At 33.8% G+C, this 18,517-nt stretch overlaps 1 protein-coding gene across 2 annotated transcripts; it reads right to left on the bottom strand.

Annotated features, from left to right (window-relative positions):
* Positions 1-989: 989 nt before the first annotated feature.
* LOC145096086 (disease resistance protein RML1A-like) lies at positions 990-10,621 on the bottom strand. Of its 2 annotated transcripts, none has more exons than XM_079033858.1 (7): positions 10,036-10,621; positions 5,933-7,061; positions 5,498-5,821; positions 4,536-5,420; positions 3,804-4,407; positions 1,491-1,559; positions 990-1,319 (listed from the first exon to the last, which is right to left on the bottom strand). In XM_079033858.1, the coding sequence occupies exons 1-6, from the start codon at positions 10,563-10,565 to the stop codon at positions 1,522-1,524; spliced, it is 3,510 nt and encodes a 1,169-aa protein (XP_078889984.1). In that variant the 5' UTR covers positions 10,566-10,621; the 3' UTR covers positions 990-1,319; positions 1,491-1,521. The 2 variants fall into 2 exon arrangements, with proteins under 2 accessions (XP_078889984.1, XP_078889987.1); XM_079033861.1 differs by having other exon boundaries at positions 4,536-5,417; positions 10,036-10,620.
* Between the last annotated feature and the right edge of the window lie 7,896 nt (positions 10,622-18,517).

Genomic DNA, 18,517 nt, shown 5'->3' with positions numbered 1-18,517 from the left:
GTTTATATTTTAAGGTTTTTATGAACTTGTAGCTCTAGATCTATAAATGCAATCCCCTACCGAATTTGTATGTTGTTTTTATGTTTTTATTCATGAGTTTAAATATGTGAATGACAATGGCTAGTTATTTTCTTGATTAAGTAATGGATCTTCAAAACAATAACGAATTTTATGGATGTTTTCATCTTGTTTCAAAGTCATGAAATTGTATTCTCCAAAGTGAATGTGTAAGATTTTGACACCTTTTGGATTTGGTGTTTCTTAAATCATCAATTTTCATGAACAAACTGTTTGATTCATTAATTTAATTAAGAATATGTGTTATGAGCTTCTCTAACCATCATACAATTAATGAAGAATCTAGATAACTCAAGCTTTTGAGTTGATATAAAATTACAAGTATTACACCATGATTCCTAGTGATGAGATAACTAGTTGTTTATGTAAAAAAAATCTAATGTTGATTATCCCATATCTATTTATTCATCAATTGTTGTTTACTATTTTGCATCACTAACTTGCTTTTGTCACTTTAGATCTATACTAACTAACTAAAAAACCCTTATTTTTATTTAATTGTCATTACAAAAACACTTTTGCGAATAGATTTTATAGATTAATAAATTGAGCTAATATCCGTGGATTTGATCGCTTTACCACTATACATTATAAAATGTGTAGAATATATGATTGTTTATTTGTTGGTCTCAACAACCACCATCTATTTCATGAGACAATCGCGGTAAATCATGTTCTAAAGGTGCAAGCATGATATTTATGGATCGGACAAAATTGGTGCCATTATCCCACACATCCTTTTTCCATAATATGATCATCAGTTGCAGAACACTTAAGATTTAAAATTCTTCAATGATCCAAGCAACGTTATGCTTTTTCAGAACACTTAAGCATGTTATATACAAGCACTACAAAGATGTCAACGAGTTGCCTTAACAAAACATAGATGAAGAAAAGGTTGAAGTAGAAGCTTTAAAGATCTTATCTTTTGGGTCTACCAAACTTTTTTTGGGGGTTCCTGTAACACATATCAAGAGTTTTGAAGTTGCGAAAAGTGCTGACAAGAGCAAACAAACATGCTTACACAACCAGGTATATAGTCTAAAGGGAACCAATGCATAAGCAACCATTCAAATTCTTTTGCAAAATTATTATAGAACTTATTGATCAGTTGGACATGATTGAGTTTCAGGTTACCCATATTACACAATGCATTTATTTTCAATTCAAGCGGCCATGTTTAGCGTTTATTTCTCAAACATTTTCATGTGAAGGACGACACCCTGAAGATTTCACATACCCTGAGAAGAGAGTGACAATAAGAAAATTGTAAAAGTTATATAACTAAATAGGGATATAATACAAAATTCTATAAAAAAGAAAAATTACTTCAAGACCAATTAACTTTGATGATTCAAAGCATGTGACCAAGTATGAAGTATATACAAAGGTCTATGTGTCAAAAAGTATACCTCACATGTGTGTGTGACCAAATATGTTGAACTATCTTGGCGATAAAGCTCTAAAGCAACCTTTCTTTTCTGATGATTGATGAAAACAGATAAAAATTATTAATACATTAACGATTATTCACATACATCTCTAGGTCTTGATCTAGATCCAATCAGACATTTATCTGATCCAGTATATAAAAAAACTTGATTATCTGAACCAAGAAATTGATCCATTATGACAGATCGGTCTTGTTAAACACAGAGTTTTTATTTTCAAATTTTACAAAAAGAAACTCATATTTTATTGGAGTTCAATAAATCAATAATAAATAGGTAGACTTTGGTCATGATCCATATATTAAAAATAATTAGGTTATGATCAATATATTTAATATAAATGGATCATGATCCATCTATCTAAAGAAGTTAGGTCATGGGGCATCCATTAGTTAGCGGGTCATGTTCCACCATTGTGCGTTTAGTTGGATCATAGTTCAAATCAGTTTAGTACTTGATCCAATTCAACTCGGATCCATGGATAACCCTAGTTATAGCATATATATTGATAGTGGATGAAATTGTTGTTTGAACAGCTTATGGATGTTGTTAATTGTTATGTAAGAAGACAAGTAAACAATGTTGGTTGTATGATTTTCTAAGTTATAGATAGGGAAAATGACATAAAAGGCTTAAGATTTCACAAAAATGTCGGTTTTACCCTTGGATGTGTTTTATGTTTGGTAAAGCCTGAAGTTTTGTTTAATTTGTTTATTTTTACCCTTGTAGCCGGTTTTCAGGTAACCTACTGGTTACCTAATGCCAGTAAAGCCCTTGAATTTTCAAAAATGTTCAGATTTACCTTTAAGTTTTTCAAAAATGTTCGGATTTACCTTTACATTGACTGTTGTTGTTATTATTATTATTATTATTATTATTATTATTATTATTATTATTATTATTATTATTATTATTATTATTAATACATTTTTAATTATATAAAAATATTTTATACATACATTTTTAAATGTATAAAAATATTTTTACTTATATAGTATATTTTTAAAAATATATATACTTGTATTTAGTATTTATATACATTTGAAAACACTAAATCTTCATCTATAATTGTTGAATTGAACAGAAAAAGCTTGATAAAGTAAAAAATGTCGTCAATGATTGATTTTGCAAAAACAAATGCTTCAGATCAATATAAAAAATGATGCATTTTGTGATCTTTTTTTGTGAACTTACAACAAACATAAATGAAGTTTACACTCGTATTTGACATTTCGTTATCAATTTTTGAGATAAAAATAGTTAATGAATGATTTTAAGTTGATAATACTTAATTTTTACAGTGATCAAATGTTTTTGTCAAGGGTTTTTTAATTATATTATGTATTTTCCATTTACGAGTGTTATTTGTTGATCATTTATTGTTATCTACTCACTATTAACCTAATATAGTTGAATAATAGAGGTTTTTTCAAATTTTATACTAAATCTTATCTGTAATCGAGTGTTTTTATTGAGGTTTTCTAATTACGAGGGTTTTATAATTGTTACGTTATGTTTTTAATTAACGAATATTTATTTTTCTTATCTATTTAGTATGATGTTTGATAATAAATACATATTGATACTTGGTAATATGTACAAATACATATAATTATGTCTTTTATATAATATAAACCATATAAATATGTATTTTTATATTTATATGTATATAATATATTTTTATATGAAATAAATATATATTTATACTTATACCTACTAAATACAAATAAATACATTTTTAAAAATGTGTGTATAAAATATTTTTATACATTTAAAAATGTATTAATAATAATAATAATAATAATAATAATAATAATAATAATAATAATAATAATAATATGTATAAAAATGTATTAAAAACGTATGAAATTTTTTTATTCATTTAAAAATGTATGTAAAAAATATTTTTATACAATTAAAAATGTAATAATAATAATAATAATAATAATAATAATAATAATAATAATAATAATAATAATAATCAAGGTAAGGGTAAATCCGAACATTTTTGAAAATTCAAGGGCTTTACTGGCATTAGGTAACCTAGGTAACCGGTAGGTTACCTGAAAACCGGCTACAAGGGTAAAAATGAACAAATTAAACAAAACTTCGGGCTTTACTGGACATAAAACACGTACAAGGGTAAAACCGATATTTTTATGAAAACTTAAGGGCTTTTATGTCATTTTCCCTTATAGATACTACTATACCGGATAAAAAGTTATACATAATAGAAAGTAAAAATAATATTTAATAAGAACATATAATATCTACCTTTATATATGGGGCTGTCTTTTTGGATGACATCACGATAAAATGGAACCACCCCAGTGCCATGCCATAGGTGTCGCCTGCTGCTCAGGTAGTATTCTCCTGTTGTTGCTTGAAAAGCAGAGAGATCTCCACCAATAATGTGATTCCACGACTTGTAATAACCCAACACATCCTCTTCTTCTTCTTCATCCATCTTTCCATCATCAAACACAAAACTCACCCCACACTCCTCTGTAAGTTGTTCTACGTCTTCTGTTACAGTAGTAATAGTAACCTGATCTCCACCTTCCATTTCATTCATCCCAAACATCCAATGGCTTAACAATATTACACACTCTCCACCTACATTGACTCTGTAAACATAATGATTGTATATCCAGGTGCAGTTCTTCGTTATATTGCTAATTGTGATCATTGGCAAGAGTATGAACTGATCATATGGAAATGGAAACGTGTAGACATAGCAGAAGTTCAATCCTCTAAGGCTGTTAGGAGATGATGGGATGGTAAATGATACTGATGGCCCCTTGCTTCTATTACTAATCAAATTTGGCATCTCTTTCCCCCCATAAATTGTGCTGAATATGCCAAATTCATAATACATCTGCCAAATACAACCACCTAAATTAGTCACCATAATATATATATATATATATATATATATATATATATATATACACACACACACACACACACAGTCACTCTAAGATGGATAGTTAACAAGATCCAAACCTGGATTTCAGATTCCTCTGATCCTCTACCCCGATAATACGTTCTCACAGGACTTTTGTTAGGGAGGTCAAGATTAGTCCAGCCCAAACTACATAATACCTTTTTCTCAACACCAACCATTGGTTGTATTTTGAACATGCCTTGAATTTCAATCGACGAAAGTGCTAAATGATCTGAAAGTATCCACAACTTGAGTGGGAACATTTTTGGATCAAAAACAAGTTTTCTTAGCAAAGTTTTAGAATTAAAATCGAGGTCCATCTCTTTTAATGTATGTGGAGGATGCTCAACTGATGTTAACATCTTACAGTTTTTCATACTAAGCATCTCAAGCCTAGGAAGACTTCTTACACAATTGGGCAGGGAAACGATAGGATTGTCATCTAAATATAATTCCTTTAACATAGATAGGTAACTAAAGTCCTTGGGAAAGGATTCAGTGGAAAATTTATTATTTGCAAGTGACAACCTTACTAAAGAGCTTGGTAAAGAAGCCGCAAAGAATTTCAAATCACTTGGTATAGCATCCAAAACGGCGGAGGAAGAGGTTTTAGCCTTGACAATTTCTCGTGAATCCATATCCATAATCTCCATTTGAGATTCACCGAGATTACAACCCTCTAGCAATAGTGTGGTAACCTTCTTTAACATGTTTATGGTTCTTGGAAGTTTTTCAAGCTTGTTGCAGTAGCTAAGATCAATGAGGAAGAGTTCGACACATGCCTCAATTGATTCACAAAGCTCAACCAAACCAATGCAATTTGTAACTATTAACCTCTCAAGTGCTGGGAGTTCCTCAAAGCCACCTATACTACAAAGCTCTTCACAAAAACTTAAATTAAGAATCTTTAATGATCCAAGCAACCTTTTGTCTTTTAAGCACTGCTGAAATGGGGACAAGTTGTAATATTAATGAATTTTATCAACTCAACAATGACTAATAATAAACAGTGATAAGTTACCTTTCGGCTCTTCTCAACTCGGTGTGGATTACTATCATAAATGGCAAATGATTGAATATTGCTATATGACATGTCGAGAACAACCAGATTCTCCATCGGGTAGTCTAAAGGCATTAACTTTAAAGGGAACCCATGCATGCACAACCATCTCAATTCTTCTGGAAAATTCTCATAAGACCCACTAATGTTCAGATAATTGAGTTGTAGTAGCCTCAAATTATCCATGTTACTCAATGCATCTGTTTTCAGCACAAACGATGCACGCAGCTTCTCTTTCTCAAGCATTCGCATATCAAGGGCAAGGCCTAGAAGATTTTCCTTAGCCTAAGAAAAAACAAAATGCCAAAACAAATGTTAAAATGCTAAACATGGCATCTTAAAAATACTTTAAAAAATAAAAAAAAATACTTTAAACATGCATACATGGCCTTTTACCTTTTTTTGTTTCAACACTTTGAATGACTCCTCATGACACCATAATCGACTTCGCTTCCATGGCTTGTCAGGCGATTCTTGATGTACTATGAATCTTCCTGTCTCTTGAAGCAACTGATGCATCTTGAATTCATTATTCCATCTGATACTAAGTAGGCATCTATCAATGAGATTCGGGATCCCAGATCTTGTGTTTATACGACATGCCCTTAATATTGTTTCAGCAATATCTTTATCCATCCCAACAAAAAAACATGCAATATGCTTAAATAAGTCTTGATCATTTTTGGATGGCAAAGAGTCAAAGCTCATTCTCAAGACATTACTTATGTGGGAACCGATTTCTTTCTTTAGCCCTTCTATGCACCCTTCCCAATAAGCTACATCTCGATTATATAGTGACTTGCCCAAAACTTCAAGAGCCAATGGATGTCCTTCACAATACTTCACAAGCTTTTCTAACACCTCTTCATAACCTGCCTTAGGATCGTTGCACATGAATGCATGAAAACACAAAAGTTTTTTTGATTCAGTCTCAGATAAGACTTGGAGCAAGTGCTTTGCATGTCTTGGTTTAACATTTGTTTTGAATAGTGCACAACTCTCTGTCACCCACGCGTCTTTTGTTGTTATAATGATTTTGCTTCCAAGATGAAAACCTTTGCTTCCGATTAATGCGCCCAACTGGTCAAGACTATCTACATCATCAAGAACTATAAATACCTTTTTTTGGGCTACTGCATTCTCTATCTTTGAGGTGTATATGGAAACATCATGAACTTGAATCGAACTTATTTTTGAAATGTCATGGTAGAGTTGTTTTTGTAAATCAAGCAACCCATTAAATTTTTCACCACATCTCCTACTAATATCTTCAATAAAGCTGCTTGTGTCGAATTCATGAGAATGTAACCCATAGACATATTTGGCTAAAGACGTCTTCCCGATCCCACCCATGCCTAAAATAGTGAGAACATCTGTCGTTTGTGAGGATGCATCTCTTAACCATGAACTGACAAATTTGATAGAAGAGTCCACCCCAAAAAGTTGTGGCAGAGGTCTCCTTGAGGATACACATAATCTGCGATAGATCTCCTTAACAATTTCTTCAATCAACTCAGTCTCTCGCCTGAAACTTCAATTTAATAAGAACCACAAGACTAACAAACCAAATTCAGATATTTAATTTACCCAAACACCCAAGTAAAATTTATAGCATATTAATTAAGCTATGTTTATCTAATATTTTTCACATCAAAAATATACTATTATATTTGCAATTCTAACCATGTAAGCATATAATGCATGAGTCATAATTTGTATGTATGATAATACTAGAGCCACCAATGTAAAACAAGATTTCACTAACTATATTTCATTTATGTTTCTACAAGTCTGTTGAACTTATATATCGTTGTGGTTTTGCATGAATCTAAAATACATATGATAGTATAAGAAAAGCTATGATTCAAAAATAGTATGATATTACAATAAATGCATAGCAAGCCATTCAAAATTTGATTAAATAAAAGATTATTAGAATTATCAAATAATTAATATATCTATATGAATTAAATTACGACAAATCTTCATAAATGGTCAATGTGGTTTCACAAAGTATCAAGTTTAGTTCATAATATTTTTCGGTTCCTTATGGTTTCAAATTGTATCATGGTTGTCCCTCACAGATATAAAAAACCTTTTATACCCTTTTTAATTTCTTTTATATTTTTCTTTAAAAAGACTTTCTATTATGGTTGTCCGACATGATTGGTGCTGACCCTCCTCTTCTTCTTTCTCTCTCTGGCGAGACCAACAATCTACCACCTACTTCTTGCTTCTGGCTACCAGAGAAACTAACCACTACCTCCTCTTCCCCTGGTGTCATCTCAAACACCCTCCTCTTCCCGCCTTCTCCTACCGGAAACCATCACAAACTCACCATTCCTTCCTCTTTCTTCTTCAATAACCACCCACTAAAACCCTAGTCGTTGTCCTCCGGCTCGATTTCTTGATTAAGTTCATTCCATAAGAATTTCATCAAGTTCAGGTTTGTTTTAGGAGGTGTTTGGGATTTCTTTTAGAATGACTTTTGATTTTTATCTTTTTCAAAAAGTCAAAAAAAAGCCATAAGGTGTTTGGTTAATAGAAAAATTATTTTGAAAACGACTTTTTGTATAGAAGAAAAAGAGGGGTTTTTAAAAGTCACGAAAACATGACTTTTAGTTACTTTACATGTAACAATTAAACCAAACACTTTTTAAAAACGGTTTTTGGCTTTTACCCCTCAAAAGCTAATCCAAATACATTTTAAAAAACTTATTTTGCAAAAAGTTATTTTACAAAAAAGACTTTTAAGGTTAAAAAGTAATCCCAAACACGCACTTAGAGTGGTTTGATTTTCATTTTCTTCATGATTTATGGGGTTTTGATTTCCTCCATGGTTTATGTTTAAAGATCCATTCATTTATGATTTAGGGGTTTAATTTATGGGTTTAAGCATCCATTGCATAATTTTGGTTGTGGCAGAATTGATACCGATTGTGGTGGTGATCAACGGGGAAACTAAAATTGCAGGAATGTTGGTGGTGGCTGGAGGTGAGAGTTATCTGTAGGAGGGTGAAAGTGAGGGTTCCTATGAGTTTTGTGCGAGAGTGATAGATAATCTCATTCATTCGAGAGGAATGGACTCTCCAAAAGAAGAACAAGAGTTCTCTTACAATTCAATTTTTAGCTACCTCACTCATACTACTAACTACTATATATATATATATATATATATATATATATATATATATATATATATATATATATATATATATACTACTAAGCAAAAAGACAAAAGGGAATATCAGCTTGGCAAGGTGATATCCCCACTACTTTGTCCCACCACTAACTCCAGTAAAATAACTAAAGACCAAACTGCCCTCCATACAACATTTTGGAAGCAAGCTGCCCACAATAACTAGAAGTCCATGTGGCTAATCAGAGAAGAGTGGGATGTGGTAGGGTGGGGTAGGGTAGGGTGAGGTAGAGGTAGGCTATTAATTTTTTTGTAAAATAAATTTAAAGCAAATAATATATATATATATATATATATATATATATATATATATATATATATATATATATATATATATATATATATATATATATATATATATATATATATATATAATAAAAAGGGTATAAAAGTCTTTTTATATAGATGAGAGACCAACTACGACAGAAATTGAAACCACAGGGACATTCCATGAGATTGAAAAAAGTTATGGACTAAACTTTATATTCTCGGAATCGAGAATGATGAAGATTTGTCTAAAATTAATAATACAACAATAGATCTATTTCAAATTATTGAATTTTGGTTCTAACTCAAAGCATGTCAGAACTTATTAAAACGGTTAGTTACTTATGCATCATTATCGAAATTTAAATGTCTGAATGAATTCGTTTCTGAGATCAGAAAGTACAAAAATCAGATTCAACTTGATGCATATTGGTCCAAATTCCAAGTTGAATATATAAAAAACTGATTTTCTGATATTTAAGAAGCATAGCTTTAAAGAGAAGACGACAATGAAATTTCATGCGTTACTTTTCATTTTCTTGGTAAAGTTTGAGTGCTGATCTGGCACTTTATTGCCACATCATCATTTATAAGATGTCACATATGCAAAAAAGTTATAAAACATCAACGGGTACTCCAGTTAAAAAAAATGCTATAATCAGTACAAAATAGAAACTATGCTGGAATTATGGGTAAAACCCAAAGTATATTTCCATATTGGTAAAAAAAAGCCAAGTGGGTTGCTATATCCCGCAATTTGCCAAATAATAAATGTAGAGCAAATTCTTCAAAATTTGATTGTAACTGCAAAAAGTTATCAGGAAGCATAATCTATCTGTATGAACTAATTTATGAGATCAAATTATTGAAAACTTTGATCTAACTTTATGCATCCTCTTTATCCAGTTTAAACGCATCATTTGATGATACTAAAGAAGCATATTGGAATACATCGAGAAAAGATAATCCTGACTTTTCATTATGTTAATCAAACAAAATTGGAGTATGGAAATATAGGCAAGAAAGTGGTTACCTGCCATTTGCGTTCTCCCCTTTCAAATTAGCAACTTCAGTAAGCGCTCGAATCCATCCATCAATCTTTTGAGCCAATTGACTTCTTTTATTTGCATTTGTCTCTCCCTCCATCTTCTGTATGTGTTTAGCCATTGAAAGTCCAAAGGTACTTTGTTGCTTCCTCACATGGGTGGGCTCAACATGATAGAAGATGGGGATAACAATTTGGTTGGATGACATTCGTTGCTCAAGTATCAACACCAATTCATCCAAGCACCATGATGAATTAGCATAATTCTTTGACAACACGATAACAGAAACCCTAGATGATTTAATCGCACTCTCTAATTCTGGTTTAAGATCTCCTCCGGTTTCATTCTCTTCATCATCCAAAAAGGTAGAGATGTTGGCATCCAGGAGGGCCTTATGGAGATGATCAGTGAAAGCATATCGAGTATCAACACCCCGAAAACTTAAAAATACATCGTATTTATGATCTTTAGAAGATGAAGAAGATGATACTTCGATATATTCAGAAAGAACAACCATTAAGAGTGATGGGAATGTATGAGCAACTTGAGACTAGACTTACAATAACGTTAAAGAGTAAGTAGTGGGATTTATATAGGAACTCAAAGTCAACTACTTTTGATAAAAATCATACCTTCTCCTAAATATATACGTCAATTTACCACTTTTTATGGAAAGGTGCACTAGTTTCGTTTTAAGCATTATTCATCCGTATAACATTGTTTCAGTGTTTTTAGTCCCTAGATCTTTTAGTATAACAGTTAAAATTCGTATGTTTTTAGTCCTTAGATCTCTGTAGCAAGCCAACAATCTGATTCCATTGTCTCCTCCAGGAACAAGCCAACATTAGCCTACTTGTTTCCGTCAACCCGTATCCACCACAGTTTACCATCACCGTCGTCCAAACCCTAAACAAAATCAAAATCAAACCCTGAAACATCATAGAAAAACAAACGATAAAGCCACCAAAACAGAACAACGGAGGACGACGACGATGGGCTCTCGGTGGGGAAAACAACGGAGAAGTAGGGTGGTAGGAGTTGGAGAAGCGGGAGGCTAAAATGAAACTATAGGTTGTTTTTAGGGATCAAACGCTAAATGTAATATTATTGGATTATCATGCATAAAAAGAAAAAAAATTTGAATGGGCAATTTTGGTGATGCATGTTATTTTAATGAATACGGTCATTTTCTTGAATTTTATAAAAATGATCTTAAATGAGCGTACTCCATGGTGTGTGACGTCGGGGTATCAATTGAATAACACAACACGCAAAGAATACCCTAAATGAAATTGGATGAAATTCAGATTCAAATCCGTACTCATGTCATGTTTTTTTTTTCTAATGTAAGATGTCATGTTTCTTAATGTTTGTATTCAAAGTTCAAAACGCAATTGATATGATATTAACGTGTGTTTGTCATGTTTTGATACATCCGCGTATGAGCTATTTGGAATCATGATACAAATTAATCAAGAGACAATTGTTTAAAATAAACAACTTGCACTTATTTAGATTTAAATTTTCAAAGTCTCCTAAGTATCCAAAGCTAAATATGTCTCTAATCTTCACTAAGTCATTCAATCTAAATAAATGTCAAAATACATAGGTTAGACTCGGAGGACCTAACCAACATTCTACAAGTCAGCTCTTAAGGGTATTGGAAAATGTCAACATTCCATACCCAAAATCAAACTCTTAAAATAATAACCTTTAAAAGAATAGTAATTTCATTTGTTGGGAAAGAAGCATATTAAAAGTAGGGAAAATCTCTAGAAAAGTCCTAAAATTTTACCCTGATTTACGAAAAAGTCTCAAACTAAAATTTGTTTACGAAAAAACATGAATTACAGGTAAAAATGACGATTTGACCCCCTTTTTTCCGGTTCACCGATTTTATTACTTAAATGTTTCACTAAAATTCCATTATTTTACCATAATTTGCGAATAAATCACAAAATAAAATTTACTGATGATTTGGCAATTTTCTTCATGTAACATACATTTTATCAGTTTCATTGCTAATTTAGACACCTAGTCATTAAATTAGCATATAAGATGAATACGATGGGTTATATAATGTCACATTTACTGTAAAATTTGATATCCATCTCATCGACTCATTTATGACTATGTATCTACGTTAGCAATGAAACCAATAAATGTGTGTTTCCAAGAAAAAAGGGCAGAAAATGAGTTGATGTCTGATGAGATGGATACATTGGGTTACATAATATTAAATAGATAATTTGATATTTCTTATAAACGTAAAAAATAACACAGTTGTTAGTTTATGTAATTATTGTAGTCTTCTTTGGATGCATTTTATGTTCCAAAAAGATATACAGTACATTAGGATATCAAGTTTTATGCTAAACATAGCATTATATAACTCAACATATCCATCTCATCATCTTTTTTAATGACTAGACGTCCAAGTCAACAATAAAACCAGTAAAATGTATGTTACATAGAGCAAATGGCCAAATTATTAGTAAATTTTATTTTGGGACTTATTCGCAAATTAGTGTAAAATAATGGGACTTTAGAGAAACAGGTAAGTAATAAAATCGGTAAACCAGAAAAAATGTGTCAAATCGCTATTTTTACCGGTAATTCATGCTTTTTCGTAAACAAAATTTAGTTTGAGACTTTTTCATAAATTATGGTAAAATTTTAGGACTTTTCTGAAGATTTCCCTAAAAGTAGCATTACTCAGTATCAACAAAAAAAACAAGAAAAAAACTTCAACATCTTAAAATGCAATGCAATGCAGTGAAAATGTTTTTAAACCCAACCTAAGTTATTCTAAAATTCCACCTCACACACCACAACTTAATGGGAAATTATGTGTATAAAGGACACACATACCAAACCATTACATATGTGGGCTCTAAATGCTAGGATACAAGGCGGAATTAAAAAGGGATTAAGGGAGCACATGTCCCCCAATGGTTTAAATTATATATATATATATATATATATATATATATATATATATATATATATATTGTAACATGCCAAAATAAAAAAAAAATTTAGTTTTCAAAACCATTTCGAATCTATAAGTTTGATAAAAACAAAGTTTCCAAAAGTTACAACCACATATATGATGGGTTTTAGGTAAAACAAATAAACTAGAAAACAATTCCTAAGTTCACATGCAACCTACTTTGGATCTATGTTTTATCTATTGAACATACAACTTTGAATTGCAAAACAAGAACCCTAGAGGAGAGAGGCTATAATCGAAATTTACAACCTAGGGTTTAGTAATTACATACCTTTCAATTGTTATAGTAAACAATTGATAATTCCCTTGATCTTGATCTTGATCTTCTTGGAAGCTTAGCACCACAAGTGTAATGCCTCTAATGGAATCACACCCAAACTAGCAAGAAGGAAAGTAGAGGAGAGAGGGGAGAGGGAGTATGCAAAATTTCGGCCCTTAGGGTTTCTTCAAAAGAAAAGAGTGACCAAAACATGAACCAGGAGGCTCCTTATATAGCTGAGGGATCTAGGGTTTAGGGGAAACCCTAGTTATCCTTTGCTTAGGGCCTAAGCAAACCCAAGGGCCTTATCCAAGCCCCTATGGACGAAATTATTAGGGTTTCCCCTAAAGATTTCGTCCACCCTTATCCAAGGGGGTTCTAGAGCCTTCCACTCAACTATTAGATAATTGCAAACTAGTCCCTGCACCTTATAATCAATTCTTTTAACCCCAAAATTAATTCTAATTAATTTCTGGCTAACAATTAATTAAACAAAATGATTTCTCATTAATATATTAATCTTTTAACATATTAATAAATTCATTTATATTAATTTATTAATCTTATAATAAATTAATATCTCTCCTTTCATAATTTCCTTGTCTGATTGCTAGGTTTGAGGGCAACCCAAAAGGACTGTGCTGCTATCAATTCAAGTACATACCAATTATAGTTATGGGCTTAGACACCTAATCCAACAGTCTCCCACTTGGACAAGTCTGTAACTATAATTGCTAGTATGCCTTCTAAATTTGACCAGCAAATTGTAGCTTCCAAAAAGCTGCTGCCGAACTCTGACCCAGTCAGTTACGTGTCCTAAGATAAGTGATCATATAATCCTTCGTTCTGCGATATCCCTAGACAAAAGACATGGAATGCAATCAACCTCTTTGTCCAGAATCTATGTTTCCCGATTCCTGATTTGTGATGATGTAGGACTTCTAATTGAACACATCAATTTAGTCCTGGCTGGACCCAGCACACAAGTCAACACCAAATCATCGAGGGGCCCACAGATATCGCTTTTCCCGTTAGGGAAAAAGGAACGAATAAACATTGACTCATATGCTTGTATCTTTTACTCATCAAACCATACATGATAATACATTTTATAACACCAAGTTACTGATGCGTTTTCGTACCACCAATGCATAGCCGACTTGCAAATCACAACTCATATATCTCTGTTTCAAGATTATAAGATATTATCGTCTCAGTATTACTCGTGATGAATTCCATGAAGTAATACTCTGAGCGAGGGTTTATCCAATACTCAAATCTCAATTTCTGAGTACTCATGAACGTTGCAGCAAATACATTGCCATGTCTATCCTTAGACAATCTACAATCCAGTTCATGACAGTCTTGATTCACTACTTACTTCCAAAAGTACGAGCGACTGTGGAGTTTGAATAATCTTATTATTCGGGAAGTAAAACATGCAAAAATGAAACACAATAATAAACAATTGACAAAAGGTAGAATCCAAACTTATAAATAATACTTTATTATTTAATCACCAAAAGTCAATTACATTTACTTTGTTACAAGTTTCAGAAAACTAATCTAACTACTAAAACTAATATCATCTTTCATTCCTATGCTCCGAGCATGCTGAATATGCTTAGCCCTACTCAGACCCTTTGTGAGGGGATCTGCTGGGTTATCTTCAGATGACACCCTCTTCATTATAAGATGGCCTTCTTCTACTCTATGTCTGATGAAATGGTACTTTCTGTCGATATGTCTGGTTTCACCATGATCTCTCGGTTCCTTTGTCACGGCAACCACTCCTTCATTATCGCAGAACAGTTCCATAGGCTCCTGGATGGTTGGAACAACTCCGAGATCTCCGATGAAGTTCCTCAACCAAGCTGCTTCTTTCGACGCTTCACTTGCTGCTATGTACTCTGATTCACAAGTAGAATCAGCCACCGTATCTTGCTTGGAACTCTTCCAAGTAACTGCTCCTCCATTTAATAAGAATACCCAGCCTGACTGAGAACGGAAGTTATCTCTATCCGTCTGAAAGCTGGCATCACTGTAACCATCTACTCTCAAAGTATCATTGCCACCAAGTACAAGGACCCAGTCCTTTGTTCTTCGCAAATACTTGAGTATATTCTTCACGGCTATCCAATGAGCTCTACCTGGGTTTCCCTGATAGCGACTGACCATGCTCAAAGCAAATGCCACATCAGGGCGAGTACATGTCATAGCGTACATGATCGATCCGACAGCGGAAGCATAAGGTACACGACTCATGTCATCTATTTCCTCGTCTGTACTCGGGCATTGAGTCTTACTCAATTTGGTATTGCTCTGGATAGGTAGCTCTCCCTTCTTGGAATTTTCCATACTAAACCTCTTTAGTACCTTATCCAAGTATGTGCTTTGACTAAGTCCAATTAGTCTCTTCTTTCTATCTCTCAATATTCTAATCCCAAGAATATAGGCGGCTTCTCCTAGGTCTTTCATGGCAAAACACTTTCCAAGCCAAGACTTAATTTCATTCAAGGTTGGAACGTCGTTACCAATGAGTAATATGTCATCGACATATAACACCAGAAAAGTTACTATACTCCCACTAGCCTTGATATACACACAAAACTCATCTTCACTTCTAGAGAAACCAAACTCTTTGACTTTCTCATGGAAGCAAAGATTCCAGCTGCGAGATGCTTGTTTCAATCCATAAATGGATTTCTCAAGCTTGCATACTTTATTGGGAAACTTTGCATCAACAAAACCCTCTGGCTGACTCATGTAAACATCCTCAGCCAACTTCCCGTTAAGGAAGGCAGTCTTGACATCCATCTGCCAGATTTCATAGTCATGAAAGGCAGCTATGGCGAGCAATATCCTAATAGATTTAATCTTAGCCACCGGCGAAAAAGTCTCATCATAGTCAACCCCTAGGGTTTGAGTGAAACCTTTTGCAACCAGTCGAGCCTTGAACGTATGCACATTCCCATCCATGTCTGTCTTCTTCTTGAAGATCCATTTGCACCCAACTGTCTTCCGACCTGGTGCACTATCAACCAAATTCCAAACTTGGTTTTCATACATGGACTTAATCTCGCTGTCCATTGCCTCTTTCCACTTGGAAGACTCTGGGCCTGCCATTGCTTCCTTATAAGTGACTGGTTCATCTAAGTTTACCAGTGTTCTGTCACTTATGAATGTGTCACCATCTGAAGTAATATGAAAGCCATACAACTCAGGTGGCACACTCACCCTAGTGGATCTTCGAAGAGGTAATGATTTATCAACCGGTTCAACAGGAACTGTTTCCTCTGGTTGAGTGCTAGTGTCATATAAGGTTCCTTCATTGGTTGACTCTTGAATCTCTTCAAGGTCAATGGTACTCCCACTGTCCTCTTTGAATATGAGCTCTCTTTCTAGAAAGACTCCTCTTCGAGCTACAAACACCACGTTTTCACTAGGTCTGTAGAACAAATATCCAAAAGACTGCTTTGGGTAACCACTGAAAACACATTTCTCACTTCTAGCTGCTAGCTTGTCGTGAGTCTCTCATCTTATGAAAGCTTCACAACCCCAGACTTTAATATGTGCTAACGAGGGAACTTTCCCTATCCACATTTCGTGAGGTGTTTTCGCAACCTTCTTTGTAGGGACAAGATTGAGGATGTGGGCGGCTGTCTCTAAGGCATACCCCCAGAAGTGAATAGGAAGCGAGGCACGACTCATCATAGAACGAACCATGTCTAACAAGGTTCGATTACGCCTCTCAACTACACCATTTAACTGTGGTGTCCTAGGAGGAGTCAATTGTGAGACTATCCCACATTCTTTCAGATAGTCGTTGAACTCGGTACTAAGATACTCCCCGCCTCTATCGGATCTAAGTATCTTGATCTTTCTGCCTAATTGATTTTCGACTTCATGATTAAACTCTTTGAACTTTTCAAAGGTTTCTGACTTATGTTTGATCAAGTAGATGTAACCATATGTGCTATAATCATCAGTGAAAGTCACATAGAATCGATTAGCATCCCTTGTGGTCGATCTGAAGGGCCCACACACATCTGTGTGTATGAGATCCAACAGACCTTCACCTCTTTCACAAGACCCTGTGAATGGTGATTTTGTCATCTTTCCCAAAAGACATGATTCACACATATCATCTGATTTTAGGTCAAATGATTCCAACACTCCATCCTTTTGGAGTTGGGCTATGCGTTTCTTGTTAATGTGTCCAAGACGACAATGCCACAAGCATGCCTTGTCTACACTATTAGACAAGTCAATATTAAGTACACTATTTCCTAAGCTATCAACACAAGTCACTGTTTCATACACACCATCACAAGGTAAAGCTTCAACCACAAAAACACCATTCTTATAAACAAAAATTGAACCATTCAAATCATTAAAAGAATATTTAAAACCTTGTCTGAACAATGCATGAAATGAAATAATGTTTCTCGTCATCTCAGACGAATAGCAACAATTTATTAAATCTAATCTAACATCATTACTGAGCAAAAGTTGATAAACTCCGATCTTGGTAACTGGTGAAGACTTTCTGTTCCCCATGATCAAGTTTATTCTCCCATGCTCTATTTCCTCACTTTCCCTTAGCCCCTGCAAATCAGAACAGATATGAAATCCACATCCTGTATCAAGGACCCATGAACGAGAAGATAATGAGTTATTAGCAGAAATAGTGTAAATACCTGCCGAGGATGGCTTCACTTTGCCATCCTTGATATCTTGCAGATATTGTGGGCAAGATCTCTTCCAATGCCCCTTTTGATTGCAGTAAAAGCAGATGGCCTCTTTTGGATCAGAAACATGGGGAGTGGAACCATTGGGCTTAGCCTTCGGGCCATTACTAGATGACACAGCTTGAGCCTTGCTCTTCCAGTTTTGCTTGGGAGGACCTTTCCTTTTCTTCCCCTTTCCCTAGGTGTGGAGGGTATACTTTTACCCTTCATCCCTGCCTCAGCTGTCTGCAACAAGTTGTGCAATTGGGCCAAAGTCTGCTCAGTGTTGTTCAAATGGTAAGTTAAGATAAACTGACCATAACAATCAGGCAACGAGTTCAAGACCATGTCAATGGCCAATTCCTCATCGAAGTGAATGTTGAGCTTGACCAAACGCTCTATGTAGCGTTGCATTCTTTTCACATGAGACACAACTGATTCCTCTTCTTTCATTTTGCAAGCCATGA

This window comes from Lactuca serriola, chromosome 1, assembly GCF_051521515.1.
Source record: "Lactuca serriola cultivar US96UC23 chromosome 1, Lser_US96UC23_V15, whole genome shotgun sequence".
In the NCBI taxonomy this organism is placed as follows: domain Eukaryota; kingdom Viridiplantae; phylum Streptophyta; class Magnoliopsida; order Asterales; family Asteraceae; genus Lactuca; species Lactuca serriola.
The sequence above is the reverse complement of the archived record's forward strand: the minus strand, read 5'-3'. Positions and strand labels throughout refer to the sequence as shown.